Source organism: Tiliqua scincoides, chromosome 2 (assembly GCF_035046505.1).
Source record: "Tiliqua scincoides isolate rTilSci1 chromosome 2, rTilSci1.hap2, whole genome shotgun sequence".
Taxonomy (NCBI): Eukaryota; Metazoa; Chordata; class Lepidosauria; order Squamata; family Scincidae; genus Tiliqua; species Tiliqua scincoides.
Window position 1 is genome coordinate 238,498,048 of NC_089822.1, and position 26,096 is coordinate 238,524,143.

At 43.1% G+C, this 26,096-nt stretch overlaps 1 protein-coding gene across 1 annotated transcript in view; it reads left to right on the plus strand.

Annotated features, from left to right (window-relative positions):
• TAFA4 (TAFA chemokine like family member 4) overlaps positions 1–12,538 on the plus strand; it is a 105,463-nt gene extending 92,925 nt beyond the window's left edge. The window contains exons 4-5 of the mRNA XM_066612989.1: positions 3,626–3,709; positions 12,504–12,538. Of these exons, the coding sequence (XP_066469086.1) occupies positions 3,626–3,709; positions 12,504–12,538 (119 nt within the window). The remainder of the gene's footprint in view (positions 1–3,625; positions 3,710–12,503) is intronic.
• The last annotated feature ends 13,558 nt before the right edge of the window (positions 12,539–26,096 follow it).

Consider the following 26,096-nt stretch of genomic DNA (forward strand, 5'->3'; position numbering starts at 1 on the left):
GTTTTAAAGGAACTGATTTCAATTAAATGTTTGGAATGCATTGCAATCATTTATAAGAAATGTATAAAAATTGAATAAAATGGAATTAATAAGAATTTCAAATACATTTATATTTGGGTGTTCAAAAATAAGTCCCACTAGGTTCCATAAAACTTGCAGGTAGATTTGCATAGTCTTGTACCCTTGATGCAACATGAGCTACATACTGGCTCTCAGACAGCCCTTGGGAAAGATGATGACCACCGAGATGTTAACATGTGCCCTGGGCAGATCTCCCATTGTCTCCTTCTGAGCCAGCCATGGTCCATGGAAAAAGGTTTCAAAGGCAGCATCCGGGCATTTCTGCTGCTGATGTCATAGTTCCTGCTACAAGTGAAGACCTACTGTTCTGAGTTCTATGAAAATGCTCACACAAGAATGCCCTAAGCCTTACTTAACTAAGCCTTATCCTAATCCTGCAGTTCTCAAACTCTCAGGGGATTCAAGAACTGATAAGTGTTGGTGGGGGTGGGGACAGGGGTAATGTGCCACAGCAGTGCCACAGTGATTGCAGCGCTGTGGGAACTCGAGCTTATCTCTCTCCTGGGGGGGGGGCCTATAGGCCTCGAATAGGGTCCAGGAGGCCTGTAGCCCCCCTCTGAGGGTCTCCCCCCAAGCTTCTTATCACTCCATTCTGCAAGTTGGAGCCATAAGAAGCTTGAGGGAGACCCACAGAGGGTGCTGTGGGCCTTCCAGGCCCTCTCCCAGGTAGGGAGACAAGCTCCTGAGTCCGCATGGTGCAGTGATCACTATGATGCCACTAGGGGAACCATTCCTGGGCCACTCCCCTAAAAGGGTAATGGTCCTTTTTTACTTCCTATAGTGGGTCGCAGCCCACCACTTTTACCACCACTGCCCTAACCCTATTGAATCCGCCCACTCTAACCATAACCATGTGAGCAAAGGTTGTGTGGGCTTTTTTCTGGTTACCATTGTCTTTTACTCCCCCTTGACTACTCACAGATTTTCACTAAGATAACAAATATTTACTGTTATATTTTATTCTCTCTCTCTCTCTCTCTCTCTCTCTCTCTCTCTCTGAGTGTGTGTGTGTGTGTGTGTGTGTGTGTGTGTGAGATAAATTATATAAATATTGCATTAAATAATATTTTTTCCTAATGGATGAAAGTAATTATTATTCTTAATTAAACTACCGTAGTTAACTTCCAGCAAATGTAGTCTGACTACATAATTTGAACTATTTTTCATACGGTAGCTGTAATTATGATCCAATGACCCGAAAAACAGTTTTACCACTAATTTAACTGCTGATAGGTTAACTACTGCCTATCACTGGCTTTGCAAAGCAGAACAGAACAAAATATGATTAATACGGGTACATCAGCAAAACTATATGCAACTTTAGAAAACTACAAGTTGCTGGTATTAAGGCTGCAATCCTACACACACTTTTGTGGGAGTAAGTTTCCCTTAGCTTAGTGGAACTGACTTTTATGCAGTGGTGTCGCTAAGGAGGTGTAAGGGGTGTAGGCTACACTGGGTGATGTGCATAGGGGGTGCACTACTAGCCAAAAATTTTTTAAATCTTGGCATTTTGGAATAATACCATCATGTTAAATATCGTTCAATGCATAATTTCATGAGGAATGCAGTGAAACAAACCACGTTGAAATATCCCTAGTCTATCAAACGTTATAGCCCCAAAACCAGCAGGGGTGCATCACCATGCTCACAGCCTGAGGCGTTGCCTGCCCATTGAATGGTCAATCATGGGGTGATGCGCTGGCCTCCCGCATGGGTAATGCGAACCCTAGTGACGCCACTGCTTCAACATAGACATGCACAGGACTGTGTTGCAAAGTTATTAACACATCAATTCACTCGCACAGAAACAGCGGAATTCAAGGATTTATGTTTTTGTGGTTTGGGGTAAGATTTGTATGTAACGTAACCTGCAAATATGACTCATATTTTCAGGAGAGTCTTATAATCAAATTTTCAAAAGTGATTGATGCTCTGACCTTCAGATTGCTTTGTTGGTGAAGGTCCATTTATTTCCAGCTTGTTGCACCGGAGTATTGTTCGGAATACTTGTTCTCTTACTCTCTGAGCTTTCTAAGGCTGCAATGACCAACTCTGGGGAGTCGGTTGCATTGAGTTCAAGAAGGCTTATTTTGGAGTGAACAAGATAAGGGTTGGACTGTTAGTTTGAACTGCTTGGACAGGAAGAGTTTGAAAATAGCTTGATCGCCTTCTGTAGGACTTCTCTCACCCAAACAGCAATTTATTCTCTCCTGTTGCTTTGGAAAAACGTAGAGAATTTCAGAAGTCATGTGCTTTGTGGGAGAGGTTAGCATGGGGGTCTTGTCAGGAAACTGCCAGCCCAATCCTGAGCTGCCTGGCATGTAAGGCTGCCACAGTGCCAAAATGGCAGAAGTGGTTTGTGATCACATTTTTTCTAAGTTATGAGGTGCAGGGAGGTCAAGAGGTTGAGTAAAGAAAGGCCCCTCTGTCTCTGGTGCGATCCTGGATTCCGCGTCACCACCATCCCCTCCACCCCACCCCTTCGATGATAGTGCTTCTCGGGCTCCTAGGTCACAACCCACCAGTTTAACTACTAACTTAGGCTGTAATCCTATCCATGCTTACCTGGGAGTAAGCTCTACTAACTGTAATGGGACTTACTTCTGAGTAGACATGCATAGGACTGAGCTGTTAAATCTGTAAGTATCTGGTCTTGATATTACCATTTTGTTTTTGCCATATCAAGGGGGAGGGACATGATCGAGATATATAAAAATATGCATAGGATGGATAGAGGGAAATTCTTTTCTCTCTTGCACAACACCAGAACCAGGGGACATTCATTATAACTGCCTGGCAAGAGGGTTGGAACAGACCAAAGGAAATAGTTCATTTTACCCTATATGTAAGTTATGTAGAAGGTGATGGCACCTAGCCTGGATGCCTTGAAAAGGGGGATTGGTCAAACTGATGAATGAAAAGACCATCACCGTTTACAAGCCATCATTACTATATGCAACTTCTGGGTTTTACAGGTAAAACCCTGTCTCTGAATGCCAAGTGCAAGGGAGTGGCAACAAAATACAGTTATCTTGGTCTAGAGGGTAGAGCCTCCATTTGCCTGAAGATAACATCCACAAGGTCGCCAGTTCGAGGCCACCGGCACTGTGTGACCTTGAAGCAGCTGACAAGCTGAGCCAAGCTATTTCCATCTGCTCTGAGCGTGGGAGGATGGAGGCCAGAATGTGCGACCAGATCAGAATGAAACATCTGAATTTGTTGTGGCTCTTGAAAGATAGAGCTTTCTTTCAATTGTAAAAATCCCTATTTAATAAGGGATTTAGACAAGCCTGCCTATGTAAACCGCCTTGAATAAAGTCTTGAATAAAGACCAAGAAAGGCGGTATATAAATACCTGTATTATTATTATTATTATTATTATTATTATTATTATTATTATTATTATTATTATTATTTATCTTGTAGTCTTGAGTGCTCTCTAAAGCATATGGTGGGCCACTGTGAGATACAGGAAGCTGAACTAGATGGGCCCTTGGCCTGATCCAGCAGGGCTCTTCTTATGTTCCTCTTTGTCTTTCAGCGGCCATTGTCATCCAGAAGTGGTGGTGCCATATGAGCCCTTGCCTGGATGGAGAAGAATGTAAAGTGCTACCAGATTATTCAGGTTGGTCGTGCAGCAGCGGAAACAAAGTCAAAACAACCAAGGCAAGTTTTCTGCTCATTCCCTTTTCTTACACTGGGAGATCCAGGTGAATTTGGGAGCAAATGAGTCAGTGGGAGATCCAGGATCATATTTTGTGAGGGGTGTCCTTGTCAGAACATCAGGACTGGAATTTAAACTTTTTTCCCCTTTTAGAGGAATATCTAGTCATAGATCACATTATTTCAAGCTTAGTTTTCATTCTTCCCTGAACAAGAGATGAGCAACTTTCAGAAATAAAAAAAATTATATTGGGAATGTATATATATAATTATCACATTTATGCAGCTGTTAAAATTCCTGCCAAAATGATGTATGGCTTGCTTAAATCAAGGGGGGCTTCTTGATTGCTGCAATGCAAAACCCTCTCCATTGCATTCCTGCCTCCCAGTATTTGAGGTGGTGTGTGTATTTTGCCCTTACCAGTCAAGGCTGCAAGTGTTGTTCCTTTTCCCTGTTGGAGTGATCAGCAACACTTTATCCGTACAGGAGAAAGTAAAGGGATGCGATCAGAGACATTGGTGGAATGGAGACTCAACCTTGCCTTCTGTTTCCGGAGCTCCAAGTCTCCTCCTGTTTGTATAACCCCCTTCAGGGTTTTTGTTTAGAGCCATGCTAATGTATGAGAGATTGTAAAGCATGGTATTTTTATGTGCAGATAAGTCGAAGGACTACCTGTAGTTTACCTGTTTCTTTGACGTATTAGCATCTACATCAGCGTTTCTCAAACTGTGGGGCATGGCCCACTGGTGGGTCGCAACTCGATGTACGCAACCAAATGTGCAGTCTCTTGCCATAAAGCAATACTGGGAGCCACTGGAGGACGCTTCTGGATAGCATCAGGCCCACAACCCACTATATTGGCTTCTGTGGGCCCGAGAATGCCTTGAGGAAGTGACTGGAACCAATTTCAGGTTTGCTTCCAGAACCTCTGGTCTACTTCCGCAAGGCATTCGGGGACCCGTGAAGGCAAATGGAGTGGGTCTGGCATGACCCGGAAGCAGCCTCTAGTGACTCCCAGTAACGCTTTGCAATGTGACAGTGAGCATCAGGTTGCAACCCACCAGTGGGTCTAGTGTGACTTTGAATTAGCCTCTAGTGGTTCCAATAATGTTCCAATAATGCTGTGTGACAGCAAGCATCATGTTGTGACTCAGCATGGAGGACAAGGTGGGTTGCAGCAGTACAAAGTCTAAGAACCACTGATTTACATAATTTGTGTGCTGTTTTCATGATGGGCACTAAGACACTGTCAGTGGTGACACCGCTCAGTGAGCAGCCGCCTTCTTCTGAAATTATTAGCTCAAAGTTTGAAATACTGGTAGTTTGTCCTTTTTAACTCTTGATACATGGACACTAAATTCCAAGTTGAAGCAATAACGGAAGCAACAAGACTAGACAGATGAGTCTCGATCATTTCTTTTATGAACTTGCTGATTGTATGGGAGGCACTGAAGGCAAAATTAGCCCTCTGAATAGATGAGAAATGCTTTCCCCCCGAAACTCCTGTTTTATTTGCTTTAGTAATGCCTTTGACATTGATTTCACCACCGTTGTAGCTTATACAAAGATTAATGGGGAGGCTAGACTTGCAAATCTGCTTGTCAGCATATACTTGTTTTAAACATCAGGCATGGGCAGCATAAAATGTGGTAAGCAAACAAATTCCTTTGTTCCTTGAAGAACTCTTTTTTGGAGTCCTACAACAAAGGGAAAACTTCTTGTTTTCTTTAAAATAAAGTTTTCAGGCTTTATAAAACAAAGACCTATTTGCCATAAAGACAAAGAATAAAGTATGCTTACTGAGGCCTCAGGTCTATCAAATGCCTTATACTGCCAGGATGCTTGTTCTGGCAGCATAAAGTGCTTTACGCTGGCACAGAAGCCTGGCTGGACCAGCAGCACCAATCCCATCCTCCTCCTAGGCCCGATCTGTCCATCCCCCTCTCCATCTCCTCCCTGTTCTGCACGCCCAATTCCCTGTTAAGCCCCTCCCCCTGCCCTCTTCCCACCCCTGCGCTGTATGTACCTGCTCCAACAGGTCTTTATCGCTCCGCTGACATCACTGGGAAGGCTCTGGCCTTCCCTTCATCACGCTTGGGTGTTGAGCTACTGCAAAGCACTTTATGGTGGAACATGCGTTCCACAGGTGTAGCCCCTCAAGAAGATTGGGCCGCTAGTCTCGTTTTCACATATTCTACCGCAATCATCCCTCGTCCATCAACAAACTGAAAACACTTTTGGCTCCAAATGGAACATAATTTCTCATTTCAGTGTATTGTGCTACAAAATTTTCATGGACCGAAGTCCCACAATCTGTGCAAAAAAAAAAAAAATTCTGCTTGCAGTTGTTGCCCTCGTTTCGTGCTCTTTGTTGTCGTGTTAGAATTATTTTTCTTTCCCTTGTTTTTGTGCTGTAATAGTACCCTTCTTTTGCATGAGCGCACTGCTGGTAGCTCAACTAACGGTGAGAAGATAGCAGCAAAGTTAGGTTAGGGTTACTTAGGGCCCAATCCTCTCCAACTTTCCAGTGCCAATGCAATGCTGAGGTAAACGAGCAAATGTTCCCTTACCTTGAGGTGGCCTCTATGACAGACCCCCTCAGCAGGATGTAGTGCATGCCCCATTGGCACTGCCACATCAGTGCTGGAAATTTGGATAGGATATGGCCCTTACCCTCCAGGAGCAGCCCAAAGGATAGTTGAGCATAGAGAAAAAGAATTAAGGAAGGAGCAGCCAATCAGAAGCAAAAGCAAATTGACACAGTGCAGTCAGAGGCATCAGCAGAGCTACAAGCCCTAGAATTCAAAATAAGCAGAACTGGTCTCTTCACACGTGTGATTACAGTTTGCAGAAATGGCACAGGGAACATTCAGATTTTGACGGAGTCTTTTGCACACACCCATGGTTTGAGATTAACTACTGTGATGAATGAGCACCCAGGAGTGCCCTAAACTGGCTTTGCTTCATTAAAACAACACACTGTTAACTCCCCTCTTCAAAGAAGAGGTTCCCCCAAGTGTGCAATCCACATCCCACTGAAGTCGGTGGAAAAGCTCACTTTGATCTTAATGGGTTAGCATTGCACCCAAAGGTGCCGCAAGTATCTTTAATTTGATCAGAGAAGTGTGGTTGTGCTGTTCCATTTTCCTCGTTATTTTGCTCGTGTATTTTTCACACAGGGAAAGAGGCAAGAGTTGGAGATGTCTGGCTTAATGCCCATAAGCTATCTTTCATACTGTGAATGTACTCTGATTGGTCTGCGTTTGCTTAGCTGTGGCTCCAGCGTCTTTCTTTCATCAGTGTCACTGTGAGCTGGGATTGTCCAGTTTAGATGGTCAGATTCCCCAACATACAGTCATTGCCCTGTTCACCTCCCCCCCCCCCATAATCACATGAGAAAGAGGCTTGGGTTAAAACTGGGCCACTTTATTGAATGCCAATCAGAAGTAAAAACGGGCAATGGCCGTATGGACAAATTGGAACTGCTACCACCAGGATATCTGAGAGGAATTTTATCAGGAGTACAAAGTTTCTTTGGGGCCTGTTCCCAAAGGGGGAGTCCCAAAGGACTTTGTTACCAGAAAAATCTAAAAATCTGCCTCTTTGGTGAAGAGTCTTTGGCAAGACCTTGTATACAGTTTTATTCACCCTGGTCTTTGGGGTTGGTTAGGGGTGGGATATCCCTGGCTACTTCCATCAGGTCCATTTCTTTTATTGCATATCTGCCTGTCTTTCTGCAGCCTCCATAGTTTTAGCATGTTGTGTGCTGCTTTTTGACACCTATAACTGCTTTAGTGGCTCTTATTGAAATGCTTTTTAAAAAAAAATCAAGTCATTCTTTATTTGTTGCTCTGGCTTTGTAAGTATATGGTGTGCATTCTTTTAAACTTATTCTTATGTAATTTTGTATTTTTAGATTGATTTTATTGGGCAATGTAAGCCACCTTGAGCTTTTGGAAAAGCGGGTACAGATGTTTTAAATTAATAAATGAATGCTAAATAATGGTATCCCATATAGAACTTAAATTTAGAACACTGTAGAGTTATACATTGCCTCCTTTATGAATTCATGCACTCAATGCAGAATGACTGGTGTCTGTTCCAAATGAGTGGTTAGGAAGATATTAACCTATAGAAATGACACCAGGAAAGCAACGTGATGGTGGTGGGGAGAATATTGATAAAGACATTTTTTTTATTGACACAAAGCACAATGTACATAAAACATGGTGAAGGAAAGATTTGATTAGATCGATTCTTTGGGTCAGGGAGCATTTTTTTCATTATGCATAATGATTGCTATAAGCCCGCATTTGCTACCAGTTTTGCAGGGATGGGCTGGGACTCAGATGACTCAGAATTGAGTCATGAAAACATGCTTTTTTTCTTGAGTCACACGTGTCAAAAACTTGGACACTGACTTGGGGGTTTTACCCTAAAATATAAAGACTCAAATAGACTCGAGTCAAGGCTCGCTTTCATGTGTGCCTGTGATTCTGCTTTGTGTGCTTTCTTGGAGTTTTCTTGGTGCTCCTTCTAGGGCTTGACTCACTTTTCAAAAAAATTTGGACTCGAGTCAAAATGACGTGAAAAACAGCTCTGGAATAGCCCGACAGCCACCATTTTGACTTATGGGCAATTCAAGTCAAGTGGAGCGAAGACTCAGAACTTGACTCGAGACTCTGCACTGTGGATCCGGCATACCCTTGCAGTTTTGTCAAACATAGTCTTTGCTGGTCAAGTAATGCTAACAGTGTTGGTCAACTACTGTTTGACAAATCTTTCTTGTAATTTTCCAGTTTTACAATATCCAGTAGACCTATATTTGCTTGTCCAGTTATCGTATCAGTGAAACCTTGCCAAAAAGTAGAACAAAAGTAGCAGATTACAAAGCATGTTGTTGGGCTTGTCACCCACATGGACCTATGGGTCGTACAGCAGCTGGTGTAGTGGTTTGGGAAAATAGTTTCAGGAAGACATTAGCTCTGGGCAGACAATTTCCATCCATTTGTCCATATGATTAAACATTGGGTGCGAACTTTTTTCTGAAATTCTATTTCAGATTTATTTCTGGTTACATGCCTTTGACTACGTTCTATTGCCCTCTTCTCTCACCATGTTTTTGGGATTTTCTTCAGTGTATCTATGGCAGTCATTACTATGATTTAATCCTTATCTTCTATGCCTCTATAGTTAAACATTGCTTATGAGTTTGCTTCCGTGTAAGCTGTATTTGAGATTAATCTTTGGCTATATCATGCCAGTGTGAAATTCAGCAGTCGACACTTGGTACAAAACAGAATGTTTTATATAGATGGAAACTCTGTATCCACTGGGGTGCTATTCCAGAACCCTCAGTGGATACCAAAATCAGTGGATACTGGCATCATCCTTGAAATGCCTTGTAACAAGGTATAGACACTATACTGCATTAGGCCACTAGATGGGAGTGAATAATTCCATTAGATTCCATTATTCACCCCATCCAATGACTGTATGCGGTACAGCATCTATAACAATGCATTCTGGGGTGACAGTGGAGGAGCAAGAAACCTGGAAGTGGGTCTTTAAAGCTATCTTTAACTCCAAGACGCTTGCAACTAGTGTGGTTTAATAGCGCGAAGGTAGGAAATGGGATCTTGGCACTTTTTCTTTGTTACAAGGCATTTTAAAGTGGACACCAGTGTCAGTGATGAGTCAAATCAGTGGATGCTGAATCTGTAGATACCGAGTTCCCACCTTTTCAGTTAATGTCTTGATTGTTATGCGTGGTTTTTTCCGTTGTTTGCTTCAAAGAGTGAGTTACACTTGGTTTCATAGTTGTTGCACTATACCAGCACTCGTCTAACCACAGCCTGCGGGCCGGATTCGGCGCAGCACTGTATCCCTCCCCCATGGAAGCAGCACTTACCATTCTGCCACGCTGCTTACATGAAACCCACCCGACCGCTGCAACACGATGCTTGCAGTCACATGCATAAAGAAATATATTAGAAATGGAACTTATATGAATGAATGAAAGTCTTGTAATAGCTCAAGGTTTATAAAAGGCCTTGCACAAAGCAAGGCCAGCCATTCCTTTGCTGCCGCTGCTGCATCACAGATGTGAAACAGCAAGCAGTGGAGGGAGCCCTTGGCCTGCAGCTCATGCGAGAGGTCGAACACTTGACCTCACACTTGACAGCAGTTGTGTTGTGCCAGGGTGGGCTCCAGCAAGTTTTCAGAGAGCCAGAGGCTCATTGGAGACTCCCTGCGGGCTGAATTGTGGGTCCCTGAGAGCCACAAATGGCCCTGAGCCGGGGTTTGGGCACTCTTGGCCTAGCGCATTGCGTTGCAGCACTCGGGTGGGCTTCTTCCCAGCAACAAAGCAGGACAGTAAGAGCAGGTCTAGATGGGGATTTTTTTTACCATGCACAGTGGTTGCGAGTTTGGCAACTGCTGTTCCAAACGTCAGCTAAACACGTGAAGGTGGCAAACAGGAGTGTGTTACATCCCTCACACTGATGCATTCCCTTGGCATGCATTCCAAGCAACTCTGCATTCAGTGCTGCTCTACATGGGAGAGGTGTGGAACACAGCAAGATTTTCTCCCCATGATTCAGACCTTTCTAAACCCTATGTTGAGCACCTGTCTTCTACCCACAAATGTTGGTTATACCTGTGGGCAATGTGACAGGAAGAACATTTCTGCAGGGCTGTGGCTAGTAGATGCACTCTTGTTTGCTCCCTTCATTCATTTGCCAACTGCAAATGGCAAACATCTTCATAAGGCTCCTGTTACTTGCCCTCTAAGAATTGGCCAGTTGTTTTCAGAGAGCAGTCCTATTGTCTGCCTGATGTATGCAGTCCATTCCAGAATAATATTTCCAAATGGCCAAGGGGAGTTCATGTTTATCTACATAATCTTTAGTACTCATGCTGCATTGTTCCCAAAGTGCTGAAAAATAAGGGTATTTTTGTTTATCATTATGTATCTACTATACTACCCTTGTGTTTATCCATTGCTACCCTTGCATTTATCCCCTAGTAGAATTGCTAGGGGCAAGAAGAATGCCTTTCAGGGTTGCCAAACCCAATGCATAGACTATGCTGTGAGTCACATAACTACGCTCAGAGTGTGCAAGTCACATAGCTTTTGCCTCATAATATATTTTTCAGGTTGATAAGCTCTTGACCTTATCTCCAGGCTAATTCCTGTTGTTACTATTGCCTGATAAGTGATGATAGCAGTCCAGCCCTCAAATATCCTTGTCAGTCAAAATCAATAGGATTTAAGTGTGAGTAACTGTATGCTGGATTGTGGCTAATATTTATATGGAAATTAGCAGTCATTGCACCACCTCAGACTTCACAAAGGCATTGATTAGATGGCTAGTAACAGTACCCAGCTTATGTCTAAGGGCCCATTCAATAAAGCACAATACTAATTCGTCCTATGAAAAAGAGAGAGAGACTTACGGGAAATTAATGAAGTCTCCTTTGTAGCAAGTGGTTGAGAACAGCTCACTTTAAGAAGCCCTCAGATTATACTGGCAGAGCAAAAGAAGAGCATGGACACTCTCAGGTGTTTTCACAGGACAATCCCAATTCCTGTGACCACTCTCATTATAGTCCATGTGAATGTGAGAAAAATATTTACGTTACATCTTGTTCACTAGTTAATGTAGATTTTGCAGTCCAGAGTTTTGAATCTCAACAAATAGAGTATATTTAGCTGATGGATTTAATTGAAGTCCCCTTCCTCGCTTCCCCTTCTCACCAAACTGCAGGTTCAAGGGATTTCAGGTTTTTCAAAAGGGGGCTAAGTATGATTAACTGCAACTTCTCTACATATGCAGTAATGGAGCAAAGCAAGACATTTGTGTACTAGAGTTAAACAAAAAAAAAGAAAAGAAATGAGGAGTAATACAGTACCTAACACTTGTGAGATTATGCTTTTGCATGTTGTTAATAGCTACAATAACTGTTTGGTGGAGATGGATATAGGCACACAAATAAACCTGTTTTGGAGCAATTATGAAGCTAAATAAAAATTAATGGAACGTACTTTACTGTTTATCGTCACTGAGCATAGCTCATTAACAGAGCTGTTTTAAAAAGCACATTAACGGTGCTTGGAAACTGCTTTGTGAACTATGAAGACAAGAGTACTTACCTGAAATGAAAGAGGGGTTCCCAAACTTTCTTTCATTGGCAGACTTGAACTCAAAGTTGCTTGTCAACAATTCCAAAATCTTCCATTATCCTTCAGCTTGCAGATCCTAACCCCCTTCCTGGGCAAGCTCCCCTAACATGGATCCATTTGGACTTGCACCAGTGATTCGCAGGTCTGAGTAGACAGGTTGCCATGGCTGGGGCTTTCCCCAGGGCAAGGGGATAAATGTCCCCTATCTATAGGAGACCCCCAGACTACAAAACTTCCCTGTGGGATACAGTGCAAGCTGCAATGGCCCTATTGCATTGGCACAGGGGAATTTCAATAGGATGTGAAATGAAAAATGTGACCATCATTGTTTTATTGGTACAGCTACTCAATCTATGCATTGAGTTTGTTCATTGTAATTTGTTCTTAATAGACTTGCCTCAAAGCCATCTTATTGTTTCTTACTCCTGCTTGTCTACATTTTCAGAATCTAGTAAAAATGTGAGTCTCAGATTATATTGAATCTCATAAGATCTCATAAGCTTCCATTTCTTCCTAGCTATACTGCTTCCATTATAATTCTGATCTTTTTCTTTTTTCCTTTGTTTGCAGGTGACACGGTAGCAAAGAATAAACAGGTGTCATAATGGAATGTACAGCTGCTTGAATGTTGCACACAGACACTTATTTTGTGAGAGAAGTATCATGTTAAGACTGTCAGCTTTTCAACAGTGGGCAAGAACTAGAGTAGCAGTATTCCTTTTTGACTAAGACAACTCTTCTGAAATGATGGCTTTCTTACAAAGAACGATACACATTTTGAAGATGGAAAAAGTGTGTCTCTATCCTCTGACACTCAAGATGAATATCTGTAGAAGAAGAGCAAAACATCTTCCAACATGCATTGTTAATAGAAATGTATTTGTGACATTATAAATCCTGAAAGCTTGATTGAAATAATGTATCTGAGAGGGTGAAGTTAACAACCAGTAATAATAATATAGATGGACCCTCCATATCATAAAACCATGACAGTGATAGTAAAGACAATCAGATTAGTTTGAAAGTCCACTTCAGTATCTTTTTACTCGGGATTTACTAAGTACCAATGAAGTAGGGAAGAAAATCATGATGCTCATTCATTAGTCCTCACCATTCTTCATATTCTGTTACAGTTCTGTGCAATTATGTTTATTTCCATTTGTATAATATTAAGGAGAGTAGTGAGGATGTTTATTCCAGAAGTAGATAGATTTTAGTGCCTGAAATAACTCCACTCACTTGGGAAGCAGCAGAGTATATAAATCATAATTGACTCTTTATGTCCAGAAATTGAAAGAAAAGCCATTAATGAGGCATTTTGTTCTTCAAGGCAATCAACCCACTTGGAGAGCTTTTCACTCTCCAAGTTATGAGCATGGAACATGCATTGGATGTGGTAGGTATCTTTTCGACCTGGGATAATCACACATTCAGAGGGGAGAGCCTATCTGATGAATGACATGGCATCTGTCATTTCCACAAAATATGGGACAGTGGATGTGTGCATCCCCTCATGTGCCAGCAGTCTTGTGCAAGACAAGGGGGCAGATTCAACTCAGTAAAGCAAGATATATGCCAGTTTCCTACATCTTTTAATGTAGCATATTGAGCACTGGCACAGGTGGATATAGGGCGACAGCAAAGTCTACCGGAAGGGACCTCAGCCTCTTCACTCATTGTTATACTAAATTAGAACTGTGTGGGTTGGTGCTTTCTTGCATCTAGCAATGACAGCTGACCCAAGTGTTTCGGACCTTCTATTTGCCATGCAGAAATGCAGAGAATATTAGCCCTAATATTATTATTTCAAGGCACACTGGGACTTTGGATAAAGTTGTCAGCATTGCACCTCAAAGGTTAGAGGAAGGAAGCTGATTTGTCTGGAGGTTTGTTGCTCTGATTACATTCTAATAGGTAGCATATTTAACACTCATAAGCAAAGTTCTAGATAGAAAGAGGCTCTTCACTTTGTTAGTTGCTATTTATAAGGATTATAATAATTAAGTGTCCAGTTCCTTGACAGGCCACATTTTCTAGTTCATACAATTTATGACATGTAATTGTTCCCTATTATTTTAGTTGTATCTCATTCCGGTTTCTGTCTTTGCCGAAGTGTTACATACTCTTGTTTTGTCATCAGCCTGCCTAAATGGAATTGTAAAAGGAGGCGAATTTATAGCCCGTCTGTTCCTGGCTGCATCATTTGACTTTAAGATCCACTGGAACTTATTCAAATGCCGCGATGCACACACATCTCTCTGCAGATGAACCATCATTGACCCAGAGATGGCGATGCTTTATGTAAATTTTTACTGTGTTAACGTGCAACCAATTTTTGTAGATCCAGAACTGCCAAAAACATGGAGATGGTGCTGCACTAATTTATTTAATTGTGCACAGAATTTCCTTGCGACAATGTGAAGCTGTCTAGAATAATAGTCACTGTTGGCGTTTTATTTTCCAGGGGAACGTCTTGAAATGTTCATGCAATGTTCATTCTGTCAAAGACCTTCATAGAAGTTTTTTTTTGGGTTTTTTTTTCCTCTTAAAACCAGGATCAAATCCAACTTTCAAAATCTTAGGCCGCAATCCTATACACACTTTCATGGGAGTAAGCATCGTTAAACACAATGGGACTTACTTCTGAGTCCACATGAATAGGATTGCACTGCCAGTTTTAGTCCTGTTTAAATCTTGAATTTAATAATAGTTGGGGTTATTGGTGATTATTGTGTTTATTAATTAGTAAACAGTCTTTTTTTGGATATGTGTTTGGAAAGTTACTACAGTCTGTCTCATGGAGAACAAGATTGGTTCATCAGCAATGTTTTCCCTCCCCCCCTGCGGATGTCAACTCAATAGAATGACTTGATCATTTGGTTACCCCTATATCAGCACTTTTCACCACTTGTCCTCTGCCGTCCCGCTTCACATCATCCACCTATTGGAAGCGCCACCAGCAGTAACTGACAATGATGTCATCACCAGGTTCTTCCAAATTGGGAGGCGAGATGCAATGTGATAACCACTTGTAAGAGGTGCAAGGTGGACAGGAGGATTTTTTCAAGCATGCAAAAAGCACACACAGGAACTGTGCCCGCTGAGCCAAGCCTGCTACTGCTCCTTGTTGCATTGCATTGCTGGCATCGCTGCCAGGCGGCTGGGGTCCAGGGGTCCCATGAGTACCACCAGACACCACCTCAAGTACCACTGGTTGAGAAACACTGCCCTAAATCATTTTTTGGCCCTAAATTTTAAGGCTGAGGAACCACTGACAAAGCCATCATTTGTATACTTTGTAGTGAACTCAGACGATTGAGTGCCTATCAGATTGGAAGCAAAATTGGCAACCTATAAATAAGATAGTGGTTTCAACATACTGACAGGACTCCATAGTTTGTAAATTAAAACATGAAGTTTGTAAATTAGAAGAAAAAGCAAAGGAAGAAAACATGCAAAGCTTGTGAGGACTGAGTGTGAGCCGTGCCTCCCTGCACTTTGCGCCTTGAAATGTTGAGAATATTATTTGGGAGGGGAAAAAACCCAACAGAACTCTGGAGTGTGAGTAGGCAGTATGTTTTTTACTCCCTCCCTTCCTCCTGCCTGTATCCAGTGTGGGGTTGGGGCTGCTTGTGGCTCAGATCCAAGCAGCCCAGGGCTTCTGCGGTTTCCCTGGGACTGGGGTTAGGATCTGGCACAAGTGTGTATAGACCTGTGTAATCTCTACTGGAATTCAGTGACCAGTGGCGTCACCAGTGGAGTGCGGTGGGTGCGGCCACACCGGGTGACGTGCCAGGGGGGTGACGCGCCCTAGGGGGATGACACGCTAAAATCACAGCTTTAGGGGCTACCCCATCATGCCATACACAGTTGGATGCGGAATGTCCAGCGGAATGCAGTGGAAAAAAACCAGAGTGAAATAGCCCCTTTCCTTCAAAAGTTACGGCCAAAAAACCGGAAAGAAAAAATGCATGGAGCCCTATGGAAAGTGAAAGTGAGTCATATCACGCGTTTACTCATGAGTAGATGTACTTGCCTTTGTGTATCGGAAAGGCCAGGCTGAGAGGAATCCAACAACATCAGAATGGTCCTGATCCAATGAATGCATCCCCCCCAAAACACCCGAGGAGGATGTCCCTCCCTCCCAGCTGCGAGTCTATTGAGCCCTATGGAAAGCTAAGCAGCCTCACGGTCATGTTTACTCACGAGTAGGCAGATGTGCCTTGGCTGGTGGTCAGGCCAGCCAAAAGGAAATGTGAGGACACCAGAATGGTCCCGATCTGATGGAACTGGAGCGCAACAAATGTTCCAGAAGGCAGCCTCTCCCCCCTCACCAAAAAGGACAAAAAAAGAGGCTTGAACTGGTAAGGAGAATGTTTTCTATTTTGCACTTGCAAAGCCAGGTGGGTCTTTGTATTGATATGCTTGAAATAATAGAACTTTAAACTGGGCACTGGGGAGGGCTTGAAATCTCACTGATTTTTTTTGGGGGGGGTGTTATTTCAGGCAGACTACAGAGAAAATTCACTTGGTGGAACAGGGCTGACTCTCCCTTATTTATTTCTTTTATTTTAATTTAATTATTTATAATTATTTATTTTAATTTGCTTGATGATGTCACTTCTGGCCATGACATCACTTCCAATGGGTCCTTGTCATTCTAAAATGTGGGTCCTGGTGCTAAAAGTTTGAGAATTGCTGCAATAAGGTGTTAGTAAGTTGACACAGAATGCAATGAAACAAACCACATTGAAATATCTGTGTTCTATCAAAAGGTACAGCCAAAAAACCAGTGGGGGCGGGGCAATAGTACATCACCACACCCACCACCTGGGGCGTTGCCCCCCCCACTACATGGGGTGACACGCAGACCTCCCGCACCGGGTGACGTGAATCCTAGTGTTGTCACTGTCAGTGACCCTGATCATCTGTACTAAAATCCTTATAGAAATGTTTATTTTAAATATACAGTACTTATAAATACATATAGGCATGTCCTGAGGAATGTGTGTCTATCCCCAGTGACATGTCTGTCCTTGATAGCTAGATATTTGGGATGTTGTAGTGAGAAGAGAGAGAAAAATATTCTGTCCTTAGCTTAGAAGTAAAGTGGTGTGATGAGCTTAATTCTTTCACCATTTTGGAAGCTGGTTCACCACAAACTCACTAACGATATCTAATTTATTCATTATGTATAATCATAACCCAACCTTTCAGGAAAAAAATCATATCTATTCATCTGCACGTTTCACTGATAACGGCATTGTTTATGGATGCTCCTGGGATTATTTCTAAGTAGTGCCTTCTCAGAAAAATCAGTCCAGAGTTACACCATTGCTGATTAGTCTGCACTTCAGAAGATATTCTGAGGAATCTAAAGACAAAGAAAACAGTGTCTGTATGATGATGATGATGATGATGATGATAATAATAATAATAATACAGGTATTTCTATACCGCCTTTCTTGGTCCTCAGATTTTTCCTCGGACTTTATTCAAGGCGGTTTACATAGGCAGGCAATTTCTAAATCCCCGTAGGGATTTTTACAATTTGAAAGGTTCTATCTTTCAAGAAACCACAACATTCAGATGTTTCTTTCTTGATCTGGCCGCACATTCTGGCCTCCATCCTCCCACGCTCAGAGCAGATGGAATAGCTCGGCTCAGCTTCTCAGCTGCTTCAAGGTCGCATGGTGCCGGTGGCCTCGAACCGGCAACCTTCGGATGTTATCTTCAGGCAAATAGAGGCTCAACCCTCTAGAACAGACCTCCTGCCCCTGCCTCCTTCCCTCCTGATGGGAAGGGGATTTAGTAAGCATAGTGCTATGCTGGTTATTCACACATCTATCTACACAAATCTGCAATCAGGACTTTTATGATGGTTTCACACATATACAAAACTAGTTTTGCATTGCTTCCTTAGGGAGCATAGAATTATAGAATTGGAAGGGACACAAGGTTATCTAGTCCAACTCCATGCCTGTAGCAGGAAATCATCCTTGGTGCATGTTGAGGCTCTGCTTGAAGATCTCCATTGAGGAGACCACCCCCTCAGCAATCCATTCCACTAACAAACCACCCTCACCATCAAGAATGTGTTCCTGATGTCTAACCAGTATCTCCTTCCTTGCAGTTTGTATCCATTTGATCTAGTTCTCAGAGGCAGTTAAGAACAAATGTCTTCCATAAGACCGCACTTCAGGTATTTGAAGAGTACCATCATATCCCCTCTTAGCCTTCTCCAGGCACTTTTGGCTGTCTCAAAATATGACATGCCACTTTGCATGACCTGGTTGCAAGTGCCACCGGCAAGCAGCTGGCTTTGTACACCAGTGGCTGGAGAATGCCTGCTGCTGGATGGTATGTTCATGCAGGGGGTTTGAAGGAGGTTTGGAGGGAAAGGAGATGGCTCAGGGAGGATGGTGCATCAGAACTAGGAAGGAAGTAGTAATGACAGCAGTTGCATACACTGATATCCTAATCCCCTTCCTTGCCTTGATCCCCCAACCCAGGCCCCTGTGGAATGCATGAGGTAGTGCAGGCCCAAGTAAATCCAGCAGCCCAGCATGGGCTTGCCCCAGGTAATGTTTCCTTACCTTGAGTAGGCCTCCAGATGCCAAAACACCCCCTTGGGATTCGGCAGGTGCCACACTGGTACTGTTTCGTTATAGTGCATGGAGCTGCATTGGATTGTACTGCACCTGTGCTAGATTGCTGCCACTATATTTCAGCTTTCAACCTTGGTGCTTATCCCAGAGCTGCAGCCCAGTTTCAGCAATGTGGACAAAACCGCTGAAGGATCGTTCATAACAATTCTTGTGATGTGTTAAAAGAAAAATAACTGCCTTACTGAATTTCATGGGGATCTCATCTGCCTGGATCAGGGGTGTCCAAACTTTTTGGCAGGAGGGCCGCATCATCTCTCTGACACTGTGTTGGGGGTCGGAAACAAAGAGAATTAATTTACATTTCAAATTTGAATCAATTAATGTAAATGAATATATTGGAGATGGAACTTATATGAATGAATGAAGGTCTTGCTATAGCTCAAGGCCTATGAAAGGTCTTGCACAAAGTAAGGCTGGCCTTTCCTTCGCTGCCACTGCTGCATCACAGATGTGAAGCAGCAAGCAATGGAGGGAGCCCTTGTTCCACAGCTCATGCGAGAGGTCAAACAGTTGGCCGTCACACTGAGAGCAGTTGCATCAGGCCAGTGTGGTCTCCGGCAAGTCTCTGGAGGGCCAAAGGCTCAATGGAGACTGGGCGCTCCCTGAGGGCCAGATTGGGAGTCCCCGAGAGCCGCAAGTGGCCCCAAGGCTGGGGTTTGGGCACCCCTGGCCTGGATCACTGATTTGGAGCAATATGCGCTTTTGACTTTGCCCCATTCTTTCTGAAGAAGCCCAATGTATTGTGCTTGACAGTGGAGAAGGCCACTGACAAGTGTGAAAATAAAGAAAAAATGATAAGCTGGTTCTCAGAGAGAAGCGTTGTACCCCATGACAGTGTATAAGTTGACACTGGTAAGTCTCAGCTCTGTAAGTGGCCATCTCCTTCCTGTTAGTCGTTTGATCAGTGACATCACTAGCAGGTGATGAGCATGGTGGGGTGACACCACTACTGACCAAAATTTTTAAAATCTTGCTATTGTCGAAAAACACCATCATGTTATAGATCTTTCCATGCGTGATTTAATGCAGAATGCAATGAAACCAACAATGCTGAAATACCTATATTCTATCAAAAGTTATAGCCAAAAAACCAGCAGAGGTGTGGCAATGATCCATCACCACGCCTGCCACCTGGGGACTTGCTCTGCCCATTGTGGGAGGAGGTTCAATGTGGGGGTAATATGCTGACCTCCTGCACCAGGTGACACAACCCTAGTGACGCTTCTGCATTTGGTTCAGCTAAATTTAGGAGAGAAATCCACATAAGATAACGGTTTGAAAGAATAGCCTGAATCAGCCTGCAGAGACCTTTCTGTTTTATGCACCGTATTATAATTTTATTGTAGGCAGGAGGGCAAACTTTCCCAACAGAAGGAATAAATATTACTGATCAAACACTTAAGGGCCTAATCTGGCCTTGGGATGTGCATATTTTAAACTTTCATTTGATTATATTATGTGCTTGGATTACCCCAAAAGCTGCAGACAAAAGGATGATAATGCAGAAATTTACCAATTTATCCAAATAACATGAAACAGGCAGCCTAATACTATTGTGGGCTTACTGCAGAAGGGCTCATGAGCCATGATCATACTAAGTGCAAGTAAGACATTGCAAAAGGTGTGCCACTGTTTGGCACTGCAGGACCATTGGTGCTAACAGGTAGAGACTCTGAGCATGCAATATCTTTGTTGGCAACCTTCAGTCTCGGAAGACTCTGGTATCGTGCTCTGGATGGTGGTTCTGGAACAGCGTCTAGTGTGGTTGAAAAGGCCAATCCGGGAGTGACAATCCCTTCCACACCGGGAGCAAGTGCAGGCTGTCCCTGGTCTGTCTCCCTGGCTATGGGCCTTCCTTCTTTGCCTCTTAGCCTCAGACTGTTGGCCAAGTGTCTCTTCAAACTGGGAAAGGCCATGCTGCACAGCCTGCCTCCAAGCGGGCCGCTCAGAGGCCAGGGTTTCCCACCTGTTGAGGTCCACTCCTAAGGCCTTCAGATCCCTCTTGCAGATGTCCTTGTATCGCAGCTGTGGTCTACCTGTAGGGCACTTTCCTTGCACGAGTTCTCCATAGAGGAGATCCTTTGGGATCCGGCCATCATCCATTCTCACAACATGACCGAGTCAACGCAGGCGTCTCTGTTTCAGCAGTGCATACATGCTAGGGATTCCAGCTTGTTGCAGGACTGTGTTGTTTGGAACTTTGTCCTGCCAGGTGATGCCGAGGATGCGCCGGAGGCAACGCATGTGGAAAGCATTCAGTTTCCTCTCCTGTTGTGAGCGAAGAATCCATGACTCGCTGCAGTACAGAAGTGTACTCAGGATGCAAGCTCTGTAGACTCTGTAGACACCACTCTGCATGCAATAGTGGTGTACAGAAGCTCTGCTGGAGCAGATAAAGTGGTGGTTTGGGGAGGGGGAAGATTGGGGCAGGGACCTGGCTGAAGGAGGAGAATGAGGGGGAGGATCTCATCAGCGCCAGCGTGTATCAAGGAACGTGTCCCCCTTTTCCTGTCCCAAGGAACATGATACTTACACCAGTTAAATATCGAAATGCTAAATAGCATAGGTCTGAGGAGTCACGTTGGTGGCCACACAGCCTACAGAGGGGTAAGTAAAAAAAGATTTTTACCTACTTCTCCCAGGCTGTCTTGTCACCCTTCCATCATAGAATCCAGCCTGTGCTCTGGCAGGACAGGTGCATTGCATAAACCGCTGGGGGCGTGGATCTTGTGAGTACAACTGCCAGATACTAAAGAGAGCTTTTAGCCTAACATAGTAGATAACCTATGGAGAAACCAGAAGTGCCCATTTTTTGCTACTTTTAGATGTTTGCAGGTGCAGGGAGTCCCGTGACAACTGTCTCCCAAACAGTCTGCAGGAAACCGGCCCTGGCCTGGGTCAGGATCAGGCTATTAGGTACCAATAGAGGATAGTTGAAGCCTATAACCATGGTAGCTAAGTAGAAATTCCAGCTCTAGAGTCATTTTCCTTCTGAATATCAAAGGTTGAGATCTACAAGGGAAGGTGGTTGATGTCTTCATACCCTAGTAGCTTGTCAGGAAACACTCCTAGAAACACAGTGCTGGGATAGATGAATGGATCCTTCAAGCCTTTTATTATTATTTTTTTTCCTGGCAAGAAATGTGCCAGTAAGGCAGTCCCGAGTTTAGATTCACATGGAAAGGGTTGGTGGTTGATACTATTCCTAGGGGCAACAATAAGCATTTTTGAACCTTTTCCTCAAGGTGACTTTCCTCATAGTTCTATTTTCACTAGCAGCCTCAGAGACAAGTATGGGAGTAGAAAGCAATGGATTCCAAAGGGTTAGAGAGTAATCATTTAACATATTATTAGCTGCTTTCCATGTCTCCCTTTGGGGGGGGGGAAGAAAGATAGGGTATGAAAACTGTAATTAACTGTAACTGTGCTGTAGATCACCTTGCTACACCAGTTCCCTGAATGTTACAGGGATTCCTGCAGGACCGTTCCAAATTGCACACCCTATGATAGCAAGCAACGTCTCTGGATCATCCCACCGTCCATCACCGTGGATGAATTCAAAGGTTCGCCAGGTTCAGAAAACATTTTTCTCCCTCTTCTATCCATTGTATTTTAGCAACAAGATTTTTTCTTTTCATGTAAGCTACAGGAGAACAACCGATTTGTAAGCAAAAGCGCCTCTTGTTTCCTTACCCTTTAAATTAAGTGCCCCTCAAAGTAATCTACTGTAGTGGCAAAATCAATGTAAAATACATTAATCTAAGTCCCAGTGAAGTAAAAGGAGAGAGCCTTGTGAAACAACACTTGCATTCCTGATGACTGCAACATTCTGCTCTCAGACCTCTGCAGAGTTGACAAAGGTCTGGCTGAAGGCAGGGTGATCAGTTGCTTTCTTTGAGGGCATTCTCTCCATGATCAGCCAGCATTAGCAGATCCCTTTAAAAAAATTTTTGGATCAACTTGCACACATACAATGTAAGAAAATGCATTTGTTCCTTTCAGCATTTGTGTCTCATTTAAGTAGCTAGAATTGTGAATGGAAACCACTGTTTTTAGTCATGGTTTTTGTACCTTATGGGGAAGGTTTGGAGCATGCTGTGTCTTTGTTAATTTGACAGGCCTGCTGGGATGGCAAACAACTGCTGTTGGAACAGCTACTAGACCTGCTGACAATACTGAAGACAAGAAAGAAATTTAAGAAAGGGTGATGATTATATTTTGCATCTAGTCATAGTTCCATCCAAATCTTATTAAGTATAGGATGAAAACTTATCTGCTCTTTTCCCTCTCGCATAATACCAGAACCAGGAGGCATCCACTAAAATTGCGTGTTGGGAGAGTTAGAACAGACAAAAGAAAATATTTCTTTACCCAGTGTGTAATTAGTCTGTGAAACTCCTTGCCACAAGAAGTAGTGATGGCATCTTGTCTAGATGCCTTTAAGAGGGCATTGGACAAATTTCTGGAGGAAAAGTTCATCATGGGTTACAAGTCATAGGTATGTGCAAGCTCCTGGTTTTAGAGGTGGGCTACCTCAGATTGCCAGATACAGGGGACGGCACCAGGACACAGGTTGTCTCTTGTTGTCTTGTGTGCTTCCTGGGGCATTTGGTCGGCCACTGTGAGATACAGGAAGCTGGACTAGATGGGCTTTTAGCCTGAACCAGCAGGGCTCTTCTTATGTTCATGTTTCACAGCCTTGTATGGTTCCCTTACATCTTTATTAATTAATCCCTAATTTTGAGGCTACCTCCATTCTGTTCACACAATCTCACAAACTCAGGTTTCATTTACTGATTGACTTTCTGGTAGAAACATGTTCCCCCCCCCCCCCAGCTCTCCAGAAAGCCTCAACCAGCATTGTAATATCAGTCCAATTGTCAGCTTCAGAGCAAAACAGATGCTGCCAAACACTTACTGACATTTGAAGCACATCAGACACTCTGAAAACTTACTCCAAAATCATTCTGAGTCTTCAATATGACACCTAAAGTAGTACAATGCAATAATCCTGAATACATTTCCTGTGAAATAAAAAGGTTGTGGAAAGGGCTGCTCTTTGCGGTTGGTTAGCAGATGTTTTTCTTTTAGAAGGCAATTGACGTCTAAGAATGTTCAAGAATTGGTTAACAGTTTTATTGAGATGTAGATCAAGCGCATCACATTCTCTAGTCATGAAACACTATCAGCTAAATTTTAAAACGAGGAAAAATGAGCATGGCAGTCAAATTTTAAAAAGAAAAAAAATTGTAGCAACAAAAGGGTTACAGTAACTGGAAAGTTACAATAATGTTAGTGAAAGCATATTTTGCTCTTCTGCTGGATTTGATTGCCCAGTATAATACTGCTATTCCAGAGTACATACAGAATCTATATCAGAGGCGAAGTCAAATGTAATATGAAAAGAACTCACAGTTGATCTTCATCTCCAAGCTTGACTTTATCTCACTCTCATAATTTGGATGACAAATACAGTGGCTGAACATACCAACTGATTCAACCAGGAATTTTTCCCTTCCATCCCACACTTCCAACCCAATTCTGTGAGTCATTTATGAAAGCGAATCTATTGTCATAAATAGCCCTGTAGCTGTGCAAATGTTGTGCTGCCATCATGTATAATAGAGCCAATGACAGCAGCTCTGCTGCTGCACTAGGATGCATGCACTAGGATCTCCTGGACACTTTGCTGGCCCAGATAAAGTGGTGGGTTGGCAGGTGGGAAGGTAAGAGGTGGGGAGTGGGCTGGAGGGATGGATTTCAGGGGCAAAAGCATGGCTTGGGCCCTCTCCCTTATTCTCCAACCCACCCTATCCCCTTCTTCTCCTTGGACTTACGCCAGCTGTTGTGGCTCAAGAAGACCCATAGGTGATTAGTCAGCTTACCAGTAAGTAAGTAAAAATGTTTTTTACTTACCTCTCACTGGCTATCTGAGCACCTTCCCTACACCACAGCATACAGTGTGCTCTTGATATGGGCTGGTGGGGGACAGGATCAGCCTGTTTAAAAGGCTATCATTTAATTTTTTTAAGGTGGGACATGTATTTTTTAATCCACGTGTTGTCTGAGGAGTTAAAAACAGAATCTTTTTAAAAGTGCAAGACCGCTATTGAGATTTGCAGAAGCTTTTTCATGACATCACTGGCACCAGCCAGTCAGTTCTTTCCACAACTGACTTTGCTGTTAAAGAACTGATTTTTTTTTTTTTTCCTGAGCTGGGATATGAAGAGAAGGTATACTTGGTCTAAACTTCATGAGGAAGCTTACAAACTGGCCCAAGTGTTCTAAAGCTGTTACAGCTCTCTTCACCCCACATCTCTGTAAGGCACACTTAAATAAAACCATGATCAGAAAAAAGACAGGAGGAAAAGGAAGTAAACTTAGAAGAGAATTCAGAATTTGCATTTCAGTAATCAGCTCCCATCAAAGAGCACAGCTTGTAGCCCATCCAATATCCCTGCTAAGTGACTATGTTCACTGGCCAGTAACCTACACGCACACTGTTGTATGTTACGAAATGTCTGGAACTTGGGCTGGTTAGAGAGACCCAGGTTGAAAGTCAGGATTTTAAAGAAAAGCTTATTTGAAAGGCAGCAAAACACATAGCTTGGCTACCCACATTTGTAAACAATGTTCCTCTAATGGGCTAACTTATTACTTTTGTCTACAAACAGTTAAGATGGAGTACTTAGATTAAAGCCAGTGGTAGTCCAATTGACTTTTCTACAACTAAGGTCATGTTTTTGCACAGCAGGTCTGTAGATCAGCCTGCAGATCTATATTTTGTTATAATTAGGTTTTTTAAATGCATAGTATACTGTCCAACATTTGACAGAGAAAATAGGTAAGCTTGTGTTGTTGTTGTTGCTGTTTTAACATTAGATAAACAAGAAATTCATTTTATGGCATTGAACAAACCCAATAAAAATGGATTAATACGTGCTCACCCCTAAGTATGCACAGGCCTGTTGGACATGCCACCTGGCTGGGAAAGATTGAATGTACCGTAAGTGCCATTTGAATTACCTGGTGCCTTTATGTCAATGTATTCATGTATTTGTGTTTCTCAGAGCCCAAGACCTCCTGATGGTGGCGTGCCAAATGCAGCCCCTTCTAACCTGATAACGTGCCAGACTCTACTCCTACCACTTCCAATGTTCTAGCTCAGCACTGTTCTCCCTTCCACACTCCCTTTAACTCTTTCCTCTTCTTATTCCAATCCAGGAAGTGGAAGGGAAGAGGAGAAACAGAAGTGGAGACAAGTAGGTTGACAGAAATAGGAACCCCCCATGAATCTGCTGCCTGAGATGACAGTCTCAGTTGGCTTTATGGATGAGCTGGCCTTGCTCATGATGGTGGTGATTCAGGAAAGTGCCATTGTGATCAGCTCTTCTTTATTACTTATAAAGCATCAACACTGTATATACACGGCACCTTATAGAGAGTGAGAAGATGGGTGTCTGCAATCTAGAAATTTACACAAGTCAACTGAGTG